The 22,995-nt window shown below is 44.3% G+C and overlaps 1 protein-coding gene across 8 annotated transcripts in view; it reads right to left on the reverse strand.

Moving 5' to 3' along the window:
- The window catches only part of ZNF462 (zinc finger protein 462), an 89,694-nt gene that overhangs the window by 32,661 nt on the left and 34,038 nt on the right, over positions 1–22,995 (reverse strand). For 5 of the 8 annotated variants that reach the window (XM_021533996.3, XM_021533995.4, XM_077790045.2 and 2 more), the window contains exons 2-7: positions 17,402–17,652; positions 11,230–16,784; positions 10,187–10,351; positions 8,333–8,436; positions 5,166–5,284; positions 852–1,043 (exon numbers count right to left, since the gene is read on the reverse strand). In XM_021533996.3, coding sequence (XP_021389671.2) covers positions 852–1,043; positions 5,166–5,284; positions 8,333–8,436; positions 10,187–10,351; positions 11,230–16,784; positions 17,402–17,621 — 6,355 coding nt within the window. In that variant the 5' untranslated portion in view covers positions 17,622–17,652. Of the gene's footprint in view, positions 1–851; positions 1,044–5,165; positions 5,285–8,332; positions 8,437–10,186; positions 10,352–11,229; positions 16,785–17,401; positions 17,653–18,670; positions 18,689–22,995 lie in introns of those variants that run through there. The other 3 variants (XM_085567250.1, XM_085567251.1, XM_021533998.4) reach the window with 3 other exon arrangements.

Genomic DNA, 22,995 nt, shown 5'->3' on the forward strand with positions numbered 1-22,995 from the left:
TGTTTAAACAGTGTCCCTCCCTTGGCTGCTTTCCAAGCATCTTCTACACATCCCTCCAGCACAAGGGGAATAGCAGCTTTCAAAAGAAGCACTGAAAAGGAAACAGTGCTCAGATTATCCTCCCTGCAGCTGAGTATCTGAAGGTACTTTTGATGCCCTCTACGCAACAGACAACAACAATAATTACTCTTCCTACTATTACTGATTAGCATTTTAAGCTTTATCATGTAGTTTCATCAAAGTGCTCTACTCATGAGATTAGATATTAGGAAAAAATTGTTCCCTGTGAGGATGGTGAGGTCCTGGCAGAGGTTTCCCATAGAAGCTGTGGCTGCTTCATCCCTGGAAGAGTCCAGGGTGAGGCTGGATGGGGCTTGGAGCAACCTCGGATAGAGGAAGGTGTCCTTCCCATGGCAGAGGGGTGAAAGGAGATAATCATCAAGGTGCCCCTTCCAACCCAAATCACTCTATGATTCTATGAATATGAAAGAAACTCCGGAGCATGGATGGAATATGAAGATCCCTTTCCCACTGGCTAAGAATGGAAATTATGAGTCTGAAATACTTTCTACAATGTAAATCTCTGCTAGCAAAGCCAGCAGTGACATGTGCCAAAGTCAGCTGGAGCAGTGAGGTAACAAATAATTATAGTATGAGCTGGTGAGGACCTAAAGCAGATCACTTCCTACAACACCATGTTTACTCCTGGTTTTGATGCAACTTGTGGTTTCCTCTTAATGACCAAATGAAGACGCTTTTGGTGCAAAGCTGCCTGCTGCAATTCGGTTTGCAATAAAATTATTAAGCGGCACCTTAGACAATTAAATTCTTTGCTCTGAGCCACCTCTTACCATTAGAGTCCTCCACTTCTTCAGCAGGAGTGTGGTTCTTGGAGGTGTGGTGGGCGTGTGAGGCTGCAAGGTTGACAATGCGGGGTCTTGGTAGTGTCAGTGCTTTCCCATGCACTTTCAAGGAGTGCTCTTTCAGCTGGCTGATTGTCATGGTGGAAAATGAGCAGGAGGAACATTTGTAGGCATGTTCACCTGGGTGAGCGAAATACAGGCAAGTCATCAGCTCACAAAAGAAACAAAATGGGGCCCTCACACTTCTCTTACTGAACTTGGCAGTAAAATTCCCACGGACTCTTCTGCGAAAAGACTGATCCCAAAGGAAACAAGCTATGCATGTCTCCTTGTTGGAGCAGCCTGGAGTCTGTGGATGTAGACACCTGCTTTGGACCAAAGTATCACCTTCTGTCAACTGCAGATCCTTGTACAGCAGCTGATGTCAAGAAAAACAGAGACCAGACTTTCAGCATGCCTGCGTTGCATGGTATGGGAAGAAAACAGACTCTGGGATGAAAATGGAGTAACTTAACCGCAGCACTTCCAAATTTGTTTGGGAGCACAGCAACTAGAGATGGTGAAGTCATTTGTTTCTGCATGCAGCACATCCAGCGTCATTATTAATGAGGCAAGAAGGACACTACAAAACTCTAACAAAGGGTCCTCCACAAACAAAAAAAAAAGTAAAAAAAAAAAAAAAAGGTGCGTGGTGTAATTAAATTTGGGAAAGATTACAGTTTTCCTTACGAAAAACCTCCCAATAGGCAGCATCAATCTTCAAAGAAGTGGCAACCAAGTCAAGGCTGGTGACACATAGCAATGCCAAGTACAAAAGGGTGTATCTACCAAGCTGTGTGTAAGTGTGTTATGAGAAAACACTAAAAGAAGTGAAAGAACAGAAGTAATGCACAGTGGTGGATTTAATTTTGAATATATTCCAAGCCATAGAGACAACAAACAAGAAGAAACAAATCCTGATACAAGATTTGTTTTGTGGGGAGGTATGGAGGCAATTGGAACACAAAGTGAAACCATCCCAACACAAACAATGTGGTATTATATACAGGTGCCAAATTACTGTTTTGGAAGTGCCACTTCCATGTGCAAGAGTAACACTGGCCACATATGAGTTGTACATAAAGTGCCAAAACTAATACAGGAGTGAAATACTCATGAACAGCAACAGAAGAACAAGAGTTTTGGTAATGGATGAAGCAGAAAATGTTTTCCACCTCTTGACAAATCCAGCAAAGAAGGTTCTCAAGCAGCACTGTTTCCCACACCAGAAATAAGTGAACCAAAAGAGAATATAAAAACACACATGGTTTGCAGCCATTCAAAGTAAGCACACCTGAAATGATTAGCAAACATCCTCCATAAAACTCCCACCCCTGTCTTGCAGAAAAGCCATGCTAATCCATCAGGACAAAATCCAAACTCTTAGAAAGCCCTTTCTTGGTGCATCTGAAAAAGAATAGATCACTCGAAGAGTCTGAAGTGGTGAAACAAAAACTGCCCTGCTTGTTTTTTCCAGTGACATTCCTCTCCTGTTACATATTTCCTTTTTACAAACAGAAATACAACATTTCTTGAGTGGCACGCACGACGAGTTGCTCAATGGAACACAACAGTTTAAGGACAGAAGATATTCCAAGGTTACAAGATACCAGTGGGATACAGATATAGACCTTCATGGCTTTGTCAGTGTAAGAGATTCCTGCATGACAATGTGCACCAACCAACTGTTGACTTAAAAGCACCACAAGACATTAAAGCAAATAAAGGATGATTACATACCAAGCAGCCTAGACACACTAATAAATATGCCCACTATTCATTTCCAATGGACATCAAAACTTGAAAAGGAAGCGTCTGATTGCAGAAAAAAAGCTACAGTTTGGCCCAACAGAAGTCTTCTGCACTTTTTTTTGAAAACTAGTTTTGTATCTCACCAAGTGATCATATTAATACGCAAACAAATAAATAAATGTAAGCATTTATGTAGTGGGTCTCAACACTTGATATGTACTCAAAGCACTAGATTACAAAGAAACTGAACAGGACCAATGCTCTTGTCTTACAATCACCCATTTCTGCATTTCCAGAGTAATTGCTGATTAAGAAATTGGTAACAAGGATTCCTCAAAAACACAAGCAAAAAAAAAAAAAAAAAAAAAAAAGATAAAGAACAGGTGAAAAAGTTCAGATGAAAACAAGAGAGCCCATTTAGAGTAACTGTAAACTGTTCTGCTCCATGCCAAAGGAGATGGCACACACACTGGATGAAAAACAAATGCCAGAAACACTGGTACCAGCTGTCACACAAGAACGGATTTTGTAGTTCACTGAATTTTGATCCATACCCAGAAAATGAGGCAGAGAGGCAGACTGAGTAAAACACTTCAGGATTCAGGATTTTATGGACTTTTAAAGATCTCCAGGAGAGTTCAGTAAAAATTTAGGAGGACTGAAGTTTTTAATTCTAAATAAATGGATAATGAGATGATTAACAGTTGAAAAAAAAAAATGGTAACACAAGAGAGGTTCAGAGAACTACCATGTCATTTAAAAACTGGGGAGTCTGAGGAAGTCAGACATGTTTGTTCAATAATACATATTTCTGAATGACTGACTCAAAACACACCAAAGCACTGAAAAACATGCAAGCAACTTTTCTGTAACGTGATCATTCATTTGGTAGAAATGGGACTGAGGCAGAAACATCTATAAGCCTTTGGAAAACCTATTACCCAAGTCACTGTGCAAGCACTATCTAGGCAACCATGAAATTGTGTTCTTGTAGAATGCAAAACATGGCTCTTCAAGGTGTGTCTGTCCACTAAACAAAGCTCAGAAGCATGAATTCCTAATAAATAAATCAATGAATTACATGAAGAGAAGTGTGAAGTAAATATTAGTTGCATGGTAACTTTGGGTCTAAAAATCTGGCAGGTTCAAGCAAGGAGCCCAGCTGTGTAATAGCATAAAGAAAACATTATTTAATGGTTGGTGAAAATAAAGAACCATGGCTCATCCGTACAGGATGTGGGATTCTGTGAACTGGAACTGCTGCATACAGTTGGATTTCCTAGAAAGGACAGAATGCCATGGTCCTCCCATACAAAAGGAAGGTGGCAAAAGTTAAGCCAATCTATTTTATCCATCCAAGTATCCAAGTACAGAAACTGGCAAAAGCTCTGTGAAATAAAAAAAAAAACAAAAAAAAAAACCAAAAACCAATATGAAACAAAGTACACAGGACCATAAATCTGTACAGTTGTAGATGAAAAATGCTTCTGAATCAATGGCAACAGTATTTTTTTTTTTTTTTGTATCAGCAGACAGTTCCAAATATCTTATGCCTTTTCTCCTCATTTTTCCACCTTCCTCATCCACCCCAGAGTATATGACTTTTAGTAAGCAAATAACAGAAAAAGGACCATACTTGTGGGTCCTTTTTATCAGAAACTCCTGTTCAAGGAATTTCTACTCACAACTTTTAAAAAGCTGGGCTAGTTTTCAGGTTTTAAGACTGGTCACTATTCTATCTGCACCAGAGTGCATGTTTGGATTGCAAACCAGAAGATAATCTTTCAATGTAGGATGTGTGATGGTGCCAAGAGTCTATGGCCAAGGAATAAAGATGAGGAAATCCTGAGTCTCACTTTTGAATAATCAACAATTTCAGGTGACCTGCTCTGTGTGACATATCACCTTCCCCATTACTGGTCCTTAAAAGCATGTCTTGCTTGCTTGCTGGTATGGATTCCATACTGAAATACAAAGATTTGCAACACAAATTTCCACATCTGGCAATGCAATTTTGATATTCTCAGTCTGCTGCACACAGACCTGACTCCCAGTGTTTGCAGGGTTTGGATTTAACAGGAAAGCCAGCATTAGACTCTACCAAAAACCACAGTGCTGTTCACAGTCATTTTCCCAGAGTCACCTAAAGCACCAACATAAATGCAAAGAGTAGAGCAGTGCTCACTGCTAATTTCATTATGGCATCCATGATGTAAGTGATGAAATCCACTAGGAGAAAAGCAGAAATAAGGAAAAAATACCATTCATATAAAACGAAAGAGAAGAAAAACGTTCTTGAAGTACCCATCATGTTAAATCCTTGCCCTTCCCATTATCCAAATTCCCATTTAGCCCAACAGATTCCATCGGCTGGCCAGCCACAAATGTGGCCTTTGGAAAAATCTTACCCAGTTCTGGTGACAAAACACGTGGTTCAACCCAGCATCTGTGATCAGCCACAAGAACACACTGGACCAATTTCAGCTGCAAGAGTGAGAGGGGAAAACTTACCAGCGTGAGCCTTGAGGATATGGGTTTTCAGGCGGCTGTTGTAGGAGGACTTGAAGGGGCAGAGCTTGCAGCGGAACGGCTTGTGGTGCCCGTGGTGGGTCTGCATGTGGCGGTCCAGGCTTGAGGAGAGACACAAAAGGGAGACAGGAAAGGGTCAGTTGTTTCAGCTGTGCCTTCAGAGGCAAAGTAAAGCACTTACAGCAATAGCAGAGCAAGTAAGGACCCTCTCTCACACGCTCTCTTCAACAAATTCAACAGGTCTGCTGCTTGCACAATGAAGTTGAGTCTAGTGTCAAGGAAAGGAGCAGAGCTAACACCAACTCTGTATATACAGAGAACAAGCCACCTAAATAAACTTATAGGACAGGATTAGTATAAATTAAGTTATGCATGATCCAGACCGAAAGGACCAGGTGAAGAAACATGAAACAGGCAAGAAATTTCTTATTAAATTATCACAATATTCTCTTGCTGAACATTTTTGTGAAAATATATATATCCCCTCTTGTCCTGTTGGTCAAGGGTAAAAAATAAAAAAAAAATCAAAAAATATTTTTTTTTTTGTTGACCAGCTTTACTGAGGAAGCCTTCTTTTGGTTACAGCAGCAAAAGCAGATTAGAGATCCTGCTCTGGGGAGGGTGCCAGCAGGCTACAGTTGATGAGTTCCAGGATTAAAAGGCAGCAGAGTTTCAGAAGCAGCAGTGTAGGAGATTCTACATGAAGCTCAGCAGGAGAAGAAGGGGTGGCAAAGACCAGCCTCTACTTTCTTCAGGGAAAATGGAAGTACCAACAGCCTGAATACTGTGAAGTGATCAAAAAGCTGCTCTCGACACAATTTATCCTGACAGCTCAGTAAAGTTTGGAGGAGAAAAAAGGATGCTTCCCACATTTTCTAACAGAAGATCAAATTCATTCTAACTGAGTGAATCCTGCAGAGCTCTGCAGTTCCTACGCTGTGGCTGACAGACAGAAATTCACTGTCTCTGGGTGGCAGGCAGGTAGTCTGAGCACAAGCTGTAAATATTTCCAGTACAGCCTCTACTTTGGACATATTCATGCTTTGTGATCTGGTCTTAGCTTGACTCATCTCATGCACAGTGATGGAACAACAACAGGGCAGAGACACTGCAGGAGTTGCAATTTGCCAAAACTGCCCTCTACCCCCACCTCAGCTCTAGATGAATTTCAGGCGTAGCTCTTTTTATTTGTCCTAAATTGTCCTAGTATCAACATGTAGCTCAAATAGCAGTTGTTCCAGCCCTGTCACACTACACAAGATTTCACGTGATCTTCAGTCCCACACTGACAAGAGCCTGAGCCAGAAAATCCCTGTTTACCAGAGCTAACACTGAAGCCTGTGTATTCAAACATCTGATAACAGCAAAAAAAAAAAAAAATAGAAAAATGAACTTGTATCTCCTCTCAGGGTCACTTCATACAAATACAACTTAGCAGAAATCCAGGATGGAGTTTGGGACAAGACAAAATGCACAAAGCTTTTCTACAGAAACGAGGGAAAACATCTAAATGAGTACGGTTTTCAACACTCATAGTGAATACTTCAGAGAACAAAACTTGTTTTAAACAGCCTCCAGGGAATGAGATTACTTAACAATTAAAACATCCTGCCAAAGTGGTATGTAATACATATTAAACTATTATATATGTATATACCTTAAGGTATTCAACATGGCAATAATTAAAACTATATTCACAACCACATAGTTTGCCAGCTGCACTCTTCCAAAAGGAAGTTTTAAAGTTTTGGTCACATTTGGGAGAATATTGGGCTGTTTAAACATTTGGCTTGGTTTCCTTCACCGACTTAAATCTCCCAGGGGAATAATTGCATCAGAAACAAAAACAACAGAAGCAAACAACTTCAACAACAGAGACCACACCTATTATCAAGTTAGGTGGTGAGTTCCTCCCTGCCATCCACAACTTTTTGACTTACCCATCCCGCAATTTCTGGGACATGACTTATCCTCAGTAGGAAACAAGAGTGACTAGGCAACAAATTCAACAAAAGTCTGATTGTTGAAGCAAGTTTACCAGGCAAACAGCAAGCCCTGCAGGGGCTCCCTCACTTGCCAGCCTTGCCAAAGCAGGGTGGGACACACCCAGCTGTGCACATCCTCCAAGTCCCTCTCCTACCCTTGGCTGCTCAGTCCCCTGGACCTTTCCAACTGTGGCATCAGCAGCGCTGTGACACCTGCAGAAACTTTTTTGTTTTTTTAACACAAGGAACTAAAAAATGTCTTCTCTTCCACATGCATTTGACTGCAAAGTGGTGCCATCATCACCAAATTTAAGAGTGCTGCATCAAATGAGCACCTGGATCTGCCTCCTTTTGTTAAAACAGTGAACAAGCAGCTCTCTCCCCAAAAATTAAGGTGAAACACAGAGCTGTGAATCAGGTCCAGGATGACACTGGAAAATATATTACAAACCCCATTTTTGGGGGAGACACATATATTTTTATTATTAAAATAATTTCTAAAACTAAGAAACTTAAAGCTAAGTCAAATCTCAGGGAAACAAATGATAAGAAATGTGACTATTAATGATTATCACATATCAGTCATGGAAGCAGGATGAAGGAGTCACTCATACAGCACATTTTTACAAATTTCAAATATTTATGGACTGAAATTGCATGCCATAATTAAGGGAAAAAATCAAATTTAAGGTAAATTTATCACACTGTTTGAACTTTAGAAATGAAAACTCAAAAAAAGTAGCCATTACAAACAAGGTAATTATATGCAGCAGAAGTTTCTTAAATATGGAAGATTAACTTTTCTCGGCTTCTTAAGTCTCATGCATTTGACAAAAGTGTGTAAGTGGTGGGCTTGCATGCTTCCCCCTACATGCAAAAAGAGGGCTAACACGAACTAAAGAACACATAAAGGTGCAACTTTTTACAGCCAATCATAACAGCCAAAGACTTTGCAGTGTGGAAAATATATGTAAACACCTCGAGGAGGAAAGTGTGGCTCAGCACCAAGTCAGGTGAGCTCTTCTTCAGTGCCAGCCCACAAACCAGCAGCACTGCTGGCTGGCGATTCTTTAGGAAACAAAAAGAAAAAAAACCAAACCAAACCAAAACCAAAAACAAAAACAAACAAACAAAAAAAAAAGCAGCAAAAAAACCACAACTTACTTGTGCCTGAAAGCAGAGACAAAGGAGCAATACTGGCAGCTGTACTTGTCTTCCCGGGCAAACATGGCCAGAGCCAAGTGACTCCTCTCGTGAGACCGCAGACCCTGCATAGACATCAAAACCCGGTCACACTGGCTGCAGTGGTAGCCCCCAGGCCTGGCTTCATCTTCCAGGGATGCTCCATATTCAGCTTCTGTAAACTCCACAATGCCAGGGTCTTTGGCTCCCTCAAAACCCTCCATCAAAGTTGTGTTTGAAGGATCTTCAGCTTCCTGCTAAAAAACACATATCCCCCCCCCCAAAGCCATCAAATCTCTCTCCCCTTCTGCCCCTCAATCTTTCCCTGTGTTCACCAGAACGTCCAGGCTTCCCACTGCATTATTTCTCTAAACATATCCCTACACAAATTCCATATCAATGGCTTTCTGAAAAAAAAGGACCTATTCTTGGGAGAGAAAAGCATAATTACATCTATTATATACATGCATGCATATGCAAAAAAAACCCAAAGAACACCTCACTCCTTGAGCAAGTTTGTGTCAGATCATGCAAAAAGATAAGAAACCTATCTTCCCTTGGTCTTAGTGGGAATCTTCTAAACTTGATTAGATAATAATTAGTAAGTTACAGGTAAGTTAATTTTAGTTTGCTCTTGCTGACTGTAGCTACCCTGCAGACTAATACAGCTGTCTATTCTTCAGCAAACTTTGTCCATCAGTGTCAAACTCTCAAGAAACAAGCTGGTACACTTGGACCCTAAAACCCTCTAAAAATATAGAGCAAACAGGAGAAGTACTTTTTTTAGCTTTCATAACTTTCCCATTTCTAACCAGAGCATGCATTTGTGCAGCTACTTAAATACCCTGTAAGAGGCATTTCCAGCACATTCTTTAGGCCATGGCTTTCAGCTTTTGTTCCTTGATGCAAGATTTTATTTACTCAGAAGAAACCACTGACCCTACACAAGCATCACTTGAGAAGTGAGGAGAGGGAAAGGACTCTTAGGAGGGAAGCATCTGAATCTGTCAGGAGTACCAGGTGAGAAGGTAAGGAAAGGTCAGTGGTAGGGCAATGAAAGCTCTCTTAGGTGGGCAGAGTTAGGCTGTGGAGGACACGGCTTCATCACAAAAAGCAGATTATGTCACCAAAAAAGACCTGTCATGCAGGCAGCAGGAGCCTCTGACAAGAGCTAGTTCCCACAGCCTTGGTTCACTTTCACTTCCCCTGCCAATAAATATCCTGGAAAATCAGATTTTGGAACACCACTTGTGCTTGGAGATGCCACAGGAGGCACCCCTTTCCACAGGGAGAAAGGAACAACACTTTTGCACCTAATCACCTGGAGGGGATCACTGGCTCAGCTGGCCACTGAATGTTTTGTTTGGAGCCAGCCTGCAAATCCCAATGTGGAAAGGTGCACCACAAACAGCTTCACGATTTGCATGTCCTCCTAAAATAAAAATCATATACATATAGAAAAAGAGAAAACAAAAAACTCTTTTTGAGCTTAGCTAAGCAGAAATGTAGCCCATAAAGTAGCTGAGAGAAAGTTTCCCACTCATAAACCGTCTTTTGGTCATCAACGACACCAACTCCTTTGTGGCTGAGAAGAAATGAGAATTAAAGAATCTTCGTGCCCCTGGATCAAGAGTGAAAAGAAGTTAAAACATCTTGAAATGAACCAAATGCACTTCAGAAACTTAGTGTTAGATTAAAACATCATGCTGAACCGGAATGCCCAGTTCAAAACCCACTCAACTTCACAAGAGCCCTCCACAGGTTATCAACCAGGCCTTTATTTCAAACAATGCAAGTAGTTTCAGTCACTTTCAGTCACCTTTAAGGAATTCTTACCTTTACAGTGGCTGACACAGAAGAGACATTCCCATACTGGACATGCTTGCGGAGGTGATTACAGATGGCTCGAAGTGTTGGATGGACTTCCACGCAAAATTTGCACTTGTAGCCAACCACCTTCCTCTCCTTGAGTTTTGAGACATCTTCCAAGTGTCCAAAAGCCTGTTTGAGCATACAAGCATAAAGCACTGAAGCAGCTTTTGTCACCTCGTTTTTAGGTGCACAGACCAGACTTCAGACCTGATGTTACACTTGATGTCCAGTCCTGCAGAACTGCAAGGTCAGTTTCTGCTGAGATCATTAATTCATACAAAGTAAGTGGACAAGACATCTGTGCAGAAGAAACACTCAGGTTATGGCTAACAGTGGTCCTCCAGAAGACCATTTTGCTTTGGCCTGAAACTATGCCTCCTCCTCCTCCTCCAGGACCCCATAACTTCCCCAACTTCTTTGCAAAGCTTTTCCTGCGCAAGTGTATTTTTTCAAACTGAAGCAGAAGGAAGGGGGTAAGTAGGCAAGAAATGGAGAAACAATTTGGTCCTCTCCTTATGAGGCACCTGCCCAAAGCTCCTGCCACCAGACAGATCCGTGTCATGCTAATCCTGAGTGCTCAATGAGAGAAAGGACTGAGAGAGAGAAGGTTGAGAAGAAAAACCGGTGTGTTATTCAGAGGGACATGGAAGAAGGGGCTGGGACATTTTGTAGAGAATCTGTGACAAAGTACACGGCAGCCTTGCCACAAAAGAACAAGTGACTGTCAGACACAGATGGCCCTCCAGAAGCGTGGGAGGGAGGAAAGAAGATAAAGAAAATACTGAAGGAAGTGGTAGGAAGGAACAAGGTTTCCTACAGAACCTAGGGAGGATGGATGAGGAAATTAAAGCAGGATGTGCAATTGACTTATGGAGCTCACTGGCACTCTGAGTCATTCATTAGCCTGTGGCCATTTGGCTGTCAAAGACAACATGCAAGTGGGCATTGGTGGGCTCCCTGGTGGGGAGCAGGGGGCAGAGAAAGAGACCAGACACACAAATCCTTACCCTCTCTTGTTTGAAATCTGCAAAAGCACCATCTGCATATTTCTGCTTGCTCAAAAGCTGCTTCCTCCTCTCCTGACGTTTGGCACGCTTCTGGAATTCCTCATTGTGACCATTCAAGTGTGCAGTCAGCTCTGCCGTGCTATGCAATTTTGTATCACAGTGCTTGCACTGGTAGACAGGGCTCTGAGAGCGGGTGCCACTTCCAAGTATGGAAAAGTCCCTCTTCAAATCCTTGCTGTGGTGGTCAGTGTAATGCATGCACAGCAGCTCTGCCGTGCTGAAGGACAGCTTGAAACATTTAATGCACCTGAAGGGAAGCCACTCGATTTCCTGAGCCTCAGCCTCCACCTCAGGCTTTTCAAAGTCATTCCTGTCCTCGGCTGGAGCTGGCTTTTCGTGCTCATCAGCGTACACGGCAGTGAAGTACCCCCCCAGCTTGCTGGCATGCTGCTTCTTAGGGAAAACACCAGGGTGACGCTTCATGTAGTGGGACACTATGCCCTTCTTGCTGAAGGACTGGAAGGAACAGAGTGAGCACTTCTTCTTCTCTACAGCCCTCCTCAGCTCCTCGCTGAGCTGAGGCGTGTCATCCTTGGGAGGAGATGGAATGATCACTTTATTGGGTTTGTCGCTTACTGTCCTGGAGGCTGCCAGGCAGTGAGTGTAGTAAGCATCAATGTCATGTCTTTTCTGGTAGTGTGCCGCGAGCCCTTTGCGGATGGGGTTGGTGTAGGAGCACAAAGCACACTTGAAGAGGTTGTTCTTGCCCTCTGGCTGCGCCCGGACGTTGTTGTGTTTGATGCGGTAGTGTCTTGCTATCCCCTTCCGGGTGGAGCAGAAATATTTACAGAGCTGACACCGGAAAACTGTGTGAGACACTAAGTGAGAACTAGAGAAATGGGGCGCCGGCATGGACACCTCTCCAACATCCTCAGCAGCAATTTCTGGGGAGGCCTTGATTTCAGTCACCATGTCTGGCTCCACTGAGGCAGACACCTTTGGTGGTGACTGGGCAAAAACATCAAATTCGGGTTGATTGTGGTACTTCTCATAGTGGATTTTCAGCTTCTCAAGGGTCCCGTGGGTGTAGGGGCAGAGTTTGCAGCGGTAAGCCCCATAGCCTTGCTTGAAAATCCTGCTTGTCTCTTCCACGTCGTTCTGAGCAATGTCAGTTGACTGCTCCACGTCATGCACAAAGTCTTCAGCAGTGACTTTTACTGATGGGTGCCGCTTCTGGTAGTGTGTGAGGACGCCATGAATACGTGTGTTAATGTATGGGCAGTGTCTGCACTTGTACACAGCCCCTGGGTTAATGTCTATATCCTGAGCAAAGTCCGCTGCCTTCACTTTCATGCCAGGGTGCTTTTTGCCATAATGTGTCAGGAGGCCATGCAGGTTGTTGTACTCAGATTGGCACACTGTACACTGGTATGGAGTGGAGGAGATGGCAGGATTTGCAGAAGCCAGCTGGACAGTTTTTTCATGGGAAAGGCTGGGATCCTCTGCACACTCCGCATCCTGATCCATCTGTGGTGCCGCTATCTGGTCCTCAGAGTCTATCCTGACCCCACCTTCATCAGGCTGTGGCATGGTTTTGTCAGAAGTATCTTTCTCCTTAATGATATCTAACAACACAGATTCATCTCCATTCATGGCCCAAGGGTGAAATGCTTGGTAGTGATTAGTAATATCCCAAATAGAAGACGCTTCAAAAATGCAATCTCTGCATTTATAAGTCTTCATCTCTGTTGGCATCACTAGAGCAGGAGGGGAAGGATCGGGACCTGCCCAGAGCTTGGTTGCCATGTAGGTATAATCAACATAATGCTCGGGATGTCTCCTTTGGTAATGCACAAGCAAGCCACTTGGCTCTGTGTGTGAATAAATGCACCATTCACAGTGATAACCAGCTTCTATCAAGCCGTCCAGAAACGCCCATCTCAGTATGGATGTCACCGTGGCCTTCAGATTCGGGTGGTCCTTCTTAATATGCTTCCTCAATGCATAGAAGTAAGGGGAGGTGTAGCTGCACTGCCTGCACTTGAGGGCTCTCAGCTTGGACTTGTCCCGCTCGCTGCCGGAGGCGAGGGCGGGCAGGCTGCCAGCTGATTTCTTCTGGCCACGGTCACAAAGGCTCCTGATGGTGGCCGTGTGCTGCCTGATCACATCCGCGTTGGCTTTGAAGTCGCGGTGCTTCTTCTGGTAGTGGATGAGCACGCCCTTCACGGTCCGGTTCCCGTAGTCACAGTGCTGGCAGAAGAACATTTCGTTCTCTGGAGGGTTCACGGAGCTCTCGGACCCACCGCGGCCCAGCTGCTGCATGGACATGGGTGGCCTCTGGATGCCGGGCGGCAGCTCCCCTGCCCGCATCATGGCTGCGGTCGGTGGGGCCTGCCGGATGTACTTGGCTGTGACCTTGATCTCCGGGTGCCTCTTCTGGTAGTGGACAAGCACGCCCACAACGGAGCGGTTGCTGTAGGAACAGTGTTTGCAGTAGTAGAGCTCAGTAGAGAGGTCTGGGGGCGGTGGTGGGGGAGGTGGAGGCTGAGAAGCCAAGTTGGAGAGTTTTGGGGAGATGGGAGCACCCAGCTCAAACGACATTTGGGCAAGGGCAGAGCCCCTGTCAACCGAGACGACACGCATGGTCTTCTGGATTCTGAAATATGAGGCCTTTTCTTCGGGGTGCTTCTTCTGGTAGTGCACCAAAACTGAATGCATGTTAGGGCTTGCAAATGAACACACATCACAGTCATACACAACCACAGTGTTGACTGAAGGTTCCTTCTGATTTTCACATTCAGGACTGAAACTCTTGGTGGCACTTTTGTTAAAACCAGCTGGCACACCAGTCCCGCGAGCCACGGGGGTGGAGGTTGCCATAGTTTTTGGAGCAGAATTCAAGATCTCTCTCAGTGTCTGAGACTCGGTGTTCAGCCCTTCTTGCTGCTCAACAACATAGCTTGAAAATATCATTGCATTGTTAATTTTCACTGTGGGATGCATTCTTTGGTAATGTGGCATCAAGCTTCTAACATTTGGGCTTGTGTAAGAGCAGAAGCGACAGCGGTAGATCAGATCAGAATGATCAAAGTTCAGTACATTCATAGCTTCAGGATGATGCTCTCCATAATGCTGCTGCAGGTCTTCAAAATTTGTGTAGTCAATGTAACACTCGAGACACCGGTACACTGCACTGTGATCATTGGGATCCAGGATGTACCTGAAGCTGAATTTAATGTAGGGATGCATTCGCTGGTAGTGGGTGCTGACACTCCTGGCAGATTTGTTGCTGAAATCACAGTGTTTACAATAGTAAAGCCTGCCAGAGTCAGTGAACTCCGAATTCTCGTTGTTCTGGTCAGTACCATATATGTTGGACTGGCTGCCCAGAACAGAGGCATTAGGGCTCTGATGGTCCTTCATGCTGACAGCAGAGTAGTAGTCCTCCTCATCCTCAGACAAAGTGAGCTCAATCTCTGCCCCGTTGGTGGAATTGTAGTCGTGCTGCATGCTCCTGAAGCTCGTCTCCTTCTGGGAATCATTAGCCTCTCTGCCCCACATTTGCTGGGGTGCGTAAGAACTGGAAACCTCTATCATTGGTTCTGATTGTTCTTCCTCTCTGTCTAACTCCACCTCTATCTCCACCTCATTATCCTCCTCCTCTTCCTCATCATCCTCTACGTTAATCACAGCATCCTCCTGCTGTTTGTTTTGGCTGATCTTGCTCTGCAGGTTGCTCGCTATTTCGTCAATTCTAGTTCTCTTTTTCACGGGAGAGAGATCTAAAGGGAAGTCATTTGAGACCTTCCTAGGGGCTTTTGCAACAAAGTTATTTTTAGATGAGAGCCCAAGGATGGAGGTTTGGCTCTTCTTCACAGTGCTGGCAGAGGGGTGAGCATCTGCCTCGCTCTCCTGTGGTGCGTTTGATGGTGGCCCATCATATTTTGGCAAGTTGTCACAGAATGAATGCTTGTGCTGCTGATGAACTCTGAGGCCTTTCAAAGTAGTGGTGGAATAGTTGCACAATGTGCACTTGTATGGATGCTGTGAATGGGGCTGGGGTGATTGTTGCTGCTGCTGCTGCGGCTGCTGTGGTTGCGGCTGCGGCGGCTGGGGCTGCACGGGTTCCATCATCCCAGCTGACTTCCTACCGTTGATATTCCCACTCTCGTAAGACACCGTGCTGTCATTCAGGGACGAGGCAATGCTCTCAGCCTGGGAGTTCATGGTGTCCCAGTCGGATGCTGTTCCCGTGTGACACTGCTTGTGGGCACCGAGCTTCAGGGAACTCTTGCAGGTGAAGGGGCACTCATCACACTTGTACACAGCCGTCTTCCCAGACAGGTGGATGTTCTCAATGTGACGGGAAATGCTTCGGCGGTGCATCGTCAAGAAAGGGCAGAAAGGACACTGGAACCTGTTCATGTATCTTCTGAAGGGAATTCCCTTTGTTTCCAATAGTTTGTTGCCATCAGATCCCATCAGCTGCTCTGCAGACATTCCTGAGGTCTGGTGATCCATGGAGTTTAAACCATTCTCGCTGTCCATTTCGTTTAGCTCTTCATCTGAGCTGGAGTCATTTAGCATACTGCTTGTTTCCAGGTCAGCAGAAGAATTCGTCATATCAGCAATTCCATAGCGGGATCTGTCAGACAAATTAACCATGCCCGAGTTGTGAGGTGACTTAGGCTTCATTTGAGGGTAAGACACAGAAGAAAACTTTGAAGATGTAGAAGAGTTGGGCCTGATAAGTGAATTGCCCATAGATCCCCTGAAGTTAGAGACATTAGCACTCGACATCTCACGTCCTGTTGTGTTCATGGACATGTAATTCGAGTTTGGAGAGGCACTCTGGGCACTCTTACTCTGCACCTCAGGTGCACCGGTTCCATCCTGCTGCTGCCTCAGGCTTGACAGGATTTTCACCATGCTGCGGTGCTTCTTCATCATGTGGTCGCACCAGCGCTCCCTCCGCGGTGTCTGGTAGCTGCACCACTCACAGCAAAAGTTGCCCCTAGACTTGGTCAGGGGCTTGACCATCGACTCCAAAATGCTCCGCTCCACCACCTCTGCCGGCAGCTCCTTGCAGGGTTCCTGCACTGGCACAGAAGCAGACGTTGATTCAGACACAGCAGCAGCAGCAGCAGCAGCAGCAGCAGCAGCGGCAGCAGCGGCAGCAGCAGCAGCAGGAGCTGAACTCTCTTTCAGGTTGTTTTTGTGATACATTTTCTGGTGCTTAATAATCCTCGCACGCCTGGGTGACTTGTAGGTGCAGAACTGGCAACTGAAAACTTTACCAAACCCTTCATGCATCATGATGTTGTAATTTAGGGAACTAGAAGTTGGAGGGCCCACTGAGCTCCCCCCAGCCTGTGCTCCATGAACCTTCCGTGTGTGCTCTATGAGGAGGTTTTTGGAACGGAAGTAACGCACACAGAACTTGCACTGGAAAAACTTGCTGGTTGGTTTAGGATTTGGAGCCATATGCTGGCCATAGAAAGTCTGGCTCTGGCTATAGTAACTTCCAGTCCCCATCTGACTTGTTGCATTTTGCCCTAAAATGAGAATTAAGGTGTATACGTAAATTTGTAAATAAAATAAAAAGCCTTTTCCTTCACCCACCCTGTATGCTTAAGAATGTAACCACACCCTGAACTGACAACAACCATTACAGGATTCCCTCACTTACTTATGGTAGTATCTACAGACCTGGCAATGCTCAGGAAAGTGGCCATTATGCATAATTTCTACATTTAAATGACTGTGGTGTACAGTTTTGGATGAATAGTTTCCAAAATGACCTTCTTGGGGGGAAAAATAAAACTAGTTTCAGTTTGAAAACTAAAAGTTATAATTTAGAGGTGGTTCATGGTAGTGAAGAACAACCATGAAAAGCTGAAAATGAAAAATCAGTATGAAGAACCTCATGAAAAGAAGCTGGGAAATAAAAGCATCCTCCATGCTTGCATTTGCAGGAAAAAAAAAAAAAAAAGCCATGGTCAGAGCCAGTATGGCTGATGCTAGACATCTGCTTTGCTGATAAAGCCATAAAGGTAGTGCAAATTTTTAAACCACAACAAAGGCTAAAACACACCAAAATAAGCCACATGTAAAATAGGAGGTAAGAATTGAAATCTTAAGAGCTGAGATCAATCTTGGAGTTGAGATTTACCTGCTATGTCATCTGCAATTGCAAATTCATCCTTTACAGAAGAAAATTCAACCTCGGTCTGGTTGCTAGCGTTGATGGAACCAGACCTCGGCTGGGTAGGACTCTCCTCAGAGACATCAGTTGGCTGCAGAAAAGCAGTGTGAACATCCTGAATGTGAGCTTTTAGGTCTTCGTAAGATGGAGCTCGAAAATCGCAGCCATCACACTGCAGGACCTCCATGGTTCAGAATGATCTTTTACATTAGAAAAATCTGCAAGAAAAACAGGAGAGTAGAAGAACGATTTGAGTTTACAGCAGCATTTTTCGAACAAATCCTGGAAGCACCAAGGTAACACCAAGCTTTTGATGACTCGGTCATTTGCAGAGATTCCACAAACAGAGCGGCGTGGAACTCAACCTTTCCTTACCCTATTAAGAAGAGTCTACTCAGATCCACAAGAAGTCCTATCTATGTAGCTCACAAGCTGCTGACTCAACTCTGTGAACAGTCAACTCTCTGACAAGTGACTACTCATCCAGTGGACTTTGTCCTCTTGGCTGTTCCATTACATCAGGCTGTTTTTCAGAATTTGGTCTTGTCCAAAGACCACAGCCCATGTGCAGAGAAGCAGCACGTTACTCTCAGTCATACACTGGAATTTACGATCAGAAGACATCAGCTTCTGCCTTCAGGAGACACACTCTAATCTTCTTGGAAGTTGCCAATTCCTGGCTCATTTACTACCATGCATCAAAAGGCTTCGCAGGGAGAAATCTCTCTTTCTTCACAGTATCCTATCTGTCCTGATACTGAAAACCTAAACCTAACAGTGGTTATATACACTTATACAAACCCAAGTGAGAATACTTTGCTCTGCCCTACTTCCACCAAGCTTTTAAGGGCACCTCCACTCTGTTAAAATATTTACAAGTTTCATTTCAGTCCATTCTAGGCACAAGACCTTTGTGCCTTACCAGCCTGGGGGATGGAGACAGCTGGAGAAAGAAAAGGATAGCAATGGGAACAACCATACTGAAAAAGTACAATAGAAACATGAGTTACAAAGACTCAAGAGTTATTACGACTTCCCTGATTTATCCAAAAGCCCTGCATACCTTCAAATACAAAGCAACATAAGATACAGTGAAGAACAATGGTTTAGTTGTGACAATTAATCCTGTGGCAGAGGGTTGCACTGCCATGAAGGACAGGAGATACAAAGCAGAAGCCAAACAAAAGACTTAGACCCTCCTACCCTGTGCAGTGCTTAGGCACAGGAGCTACCTACCTATACTAATACAGCAATTGCCTCTTTAAGCTTCCATGCATCTGTTGGAAAAGGATGACAAATGGATCATTTCAGAGGTCCAAGACACAACGGCAGCCCACAGCAATTTAAAATCCATGTATTTGTTGTATGTGGAGTATGAAGGAAGCAACCTACAAAGTGAGGAGAAAGCTCCAAAACACTAAGGCACAGAAAAAATAGAGGGTACTGCACAAGGATTTTAGATTAAGGAATGCTTCTTCTGATAGCCTGCTAAAATAAACTTCTAGCTAGTCAAATTCCGGACAGTCTGAGCACAGAGGCTCTCCTCATATTTACCTACATTACTTCGCAGGCTGCACTGTGTCCTTTCTCTCCCCCCACTCCCACTCAGCACCAATAAAGAAAATGAACGCTGCACCAGCTTCTTTTCAGCTAACAAAGTTACAATAATCGAGATACTCAAGCTTTTATGTGCAAGCACCAGACCAAATTGTGTGGAAGAGGTTGCTATCTGCTCTGGATCAAATTACAGCAGTGAGTGAAGCCCCACCCCACGTCTCCTTTAGCACAGTCCATTAGACCTGAAAACAAATTTTTCCATGGAGCAGACGACTCCTGCATTTAGAGCACTTCACAGAAAAGCAGATCATCCAGTTTTCACTACCCATCCCCCAAGCTTAGTCCTTTCATCTCAGCCAAACAAGCCACAGCTCTACTGAATGTGTTTATCACACTTTCAAGAGATATGAGCCCCTGCGTCACTGAAGCTTTAAGACTCACTAAGCTGCCCTAGTCCTCTGAGCTTTGGGAGCAGCCATTTTAGCTCAGACAACTCCTGCACTCAGAGCCTCAGAGCTTCTCGCCTGTGCACAACATGGCCTCACTTATCTCAGCTTCAGCTCAAGCACACCAGCCTTTTTGTCTTTTTTCCTTCCCCCCTGCCCGCCCTTCTCTTTTTTAACTCCTCCTCCTTAGGTGATGCTTTAAAAATCACCATCCCCCAGAATCACATCTCCCTTTCTCCTGGCATGGCTGCCCTCCAAACAGTGTCTCTGCTCTCCTCCCCCTGCGCCCTCCTCAAAGCTGCACCTTCTCTCCTTCAGCAGAAGGCTTGGGTTTCCCCAGACCTCCTCCTCAGGGTTGGGTTCCCCTGTCCCATGGATGACAAAATGTGGCGCTTCGCTCCACAAACACTGCATTCACAGCGTCAAGACACTGGTCCAAGCTGTCCTACAGGCAGAGGCGGCACGCAGCTGAGCCTCCCAGGAACAGGAGCAGGAGCAGGAGGAGGAGGAGGAGGAGGAGGAGGAGGCGCGGGGGTGTGAAGGGGGACAGCAGGCTGGAAGCCTCCAGCCGGGCCTGTCCCTGGGGAGCTCTCCTGCTTGGCGCAGAAGACACACCACCCCACTCCCCTGCCAGATTCCAAAGTCTAATGACCTTTGTTAATCACCACCCCAGCCTGTCTGCATCAGCAAACCCTGCCAGCAGACACACCCTTCACACAAAGGCTGTAGCTATGCCTTTTAAGAGAGGTTCTCTGAAAGCTCCATTGTGTGGAAGAGATGAGAAACAAGGCGAGCACACAAAAAATCTCACTCTTCTCCCCCCTCAGCCCCCCGAAAACTTCAGACCCTTTAGAAACATCACTGCGAAACGCCATCTGTTTTGGAAAACTTCAGGCCAGCTTACGAAATAGAAAACCAGAAGGGAGACCAATGCTGAGGATATGGGAAAAAAAAGGACAACCCTTGCAGCTCCAAGAGGTGAAAACCACCACCATCTTCATTCATCTCCAGCACGCACTGCTGCTTGGAGAATGCATCCTTAAGGATGCTTGGTTGCTGTCTACACAAGCTTAAACCAACCTTGCGTTGAGAGATATCATTCATAATTGCTGATTACAAAAACGATGGAGACTCTCTAACGGGTTCCTGCTTGAATCTCAGCAGGGTCTGCACCACAAAGGTAGTACCAAGACCAAGAAGAGGTTAATCTTTCTTCTTCCCGTGAGCAACAAACATCAGGTACAGCTGAGTGGACATCAGTGTGATGTTTTCATCTACTGAGAGCAGGATGAAGCTTTCTGTAAGGCATTCTGCTCTACCATTTCCACGTTCGTCTTTAAAATCCCGCCACTGTGTAAAGGGCTAAAAACACACACTGCCTGTTTGAGCTCATATATTAAAAGAAACTGTAACACAATGTGCATCTCTCTTAGCTTTTGCCCCCATGGGACATGACACCAGGAGAGACTCACCCGGTGAAAAGAGCAAAGACCATTTTCAAGCGCAGATGTTGAAACACCGTCAAGACACATCCTCAGCCATGGAGACTAAGCAAGGTTCACACGTCTCCATCATGGTCACCTAAGCTAACCCATTCCATAACCCTTTACATTTTCAATAAGAAAATTTAGAGGGGAATGGAGGTGGAGTGAAACAGGAGTTACCAAATCTAGTAACTCAGAAGCAGAAGTGTGGGAAGAAAAACCCAAGGCAACCAAACAAAACCACCATTAAATGAATCCATAAGTCCCAGAAGCCCTTGAACAGATTCACAAGCAACCTCTTGAGACAACATTGTGTATAAATAATATGTGATTTCTAAAATACCCTTACTAATGCAATGCTAACCTCACAAAACATATTAAAATGCCATTGTCTGGCTAATTTGCATTTACAACGTCTTCTTAAAACATGGAGGTATTCTCATTTTTCTTATGAGCAAAAAGCTTTCAAAACATTGGGCAATAAAGATTCTCAAAGCCACCATTTTAAAGACACAAGGTGGTCTCAAATAATCTACAGCACCCTTCTCTATACTCATAAACGCCTGAGAACATCTGAGACACAGTTGCATTAGATTTTGAGGTTTTTAAAAATCCAAAACAAAAGATAATTGTGCTTGTTGAACAACAGTAATTACAGAATTTGGCAGCAGCCAAAGTAGTACAAATCATTATGTTTAAGTTTGGTTTTAAAGCTTCAAATACAAAATTAATTGCAAAGCCCAAGGCACTGACCTCAAAATTGAGTTTCTGTGGTTTGACTACCCATCCGTTATATTTTGAGATGGAGTCAGCAGAGCTTCTACAAGTTAAGAATATGCACATGCACAACCACAACTAAAAAAGTCAGTCAGACCACACAACTTCCTAATGCTTCCAGCTCAGCATTAGTGACACTGGATGTGAGACAAAGGCATCTCCAGCTCTCCAGCCCTTCCTCTGGTCAAGATGATCAGAGGCGTCTTCAACCCTACAACTGAGGTTGCGCTCAGAGCGTTCATTTTACTCAGCAAAAAGGTGGAGCTGAAGAGGAAATTTCTTCCCCCAAGCACAGTGTGGGGAAATGGTTGAGTCACCCTCCCTCAGGTATTTAAAAGATGTGTGGATGTGTACCTTGGGGGCACAGTTTTGTCCGTGAACATGAGCAGTGCTGGCTGATGGTTGGACTCCATGGTCCTTGCGGTTTTTCCAGTCTTCCCCACCCTTCCAGAAATTAACTACCAAACACCACAGAAACTAAATTTGCTGGCATGTAATTACAGATAAGACAAGTTTTCAAAATTCCCATGAGTAACACCTCAGGCATTTTTCCCTGCTAGAGAAGCCTGGGTTTTAAACCAATGCCTACAGCTTTGCTGACGACCTTCCAGCCCTGCTGCCTGGGCTCCTGGCCAGGTTCAGCCCATGTACACTGGAGCTACAGCTCTCATCTTTGGATTTGGGGTTTTGGGCTTTTTTCCCCCCCTGATTTTTTTCTTCTTAAGCACTTTTTATAATGTAAGGTCACAACAGCGAAAATGAGGGCTAAGCAAACAAAATCATAGGAATAATGCAAAAACTGACACATTTGAGAAACTGGAAATCTTGAAGGCTGTTCCAACTGGAGGAAGCCAGCCTCACCTTTCATTTATGAAAGGAAACCCCATAATTAATTAAGAATTCAGAGAATAAATTCAACTCTCAACTACAGCCAGGTAAACCTACTCAACTCATGGGTCTTTTTCAATTACTGAATTCCAGTCAAGCTATTGGAATTCTTGGTCCTCTGAGGATTGTCTTTGGAGTTACTTCTCTGAGCTGGTAACAACATAAACTAAACTGAAATGCCATTTCTTTTTTCACTGTTTTTGTTTTCTTTTTTATTTGATACAACTGGCTTTTGACAGAATTCCATGGTTTGGGTTACAGCTCCATAATATGCATACTTTGTGGTTCATATTTGCCTGTAAAGGACTGAATGATAAAATTGTATCACTGGTGACAGCTTTAATTATCAGTATCTCCATACATCCAGTTTTGAGTTGTTTGTTCCATTCTTAAACTCAACAGTTAAAGA

This window comes from Lonchura striata, chromosome Z (assembly GCF_050655825.1).
Source record: "Lonchura striata isolate lonStrDom1 chromosome Z, ASM5065582v1, whole genome shotgun sequence".
NCBI lineage: Eukaryota > Metazoa > Chordata > Aves > Passeriformes > Estrildidae > Lonchura > Lonchura striata.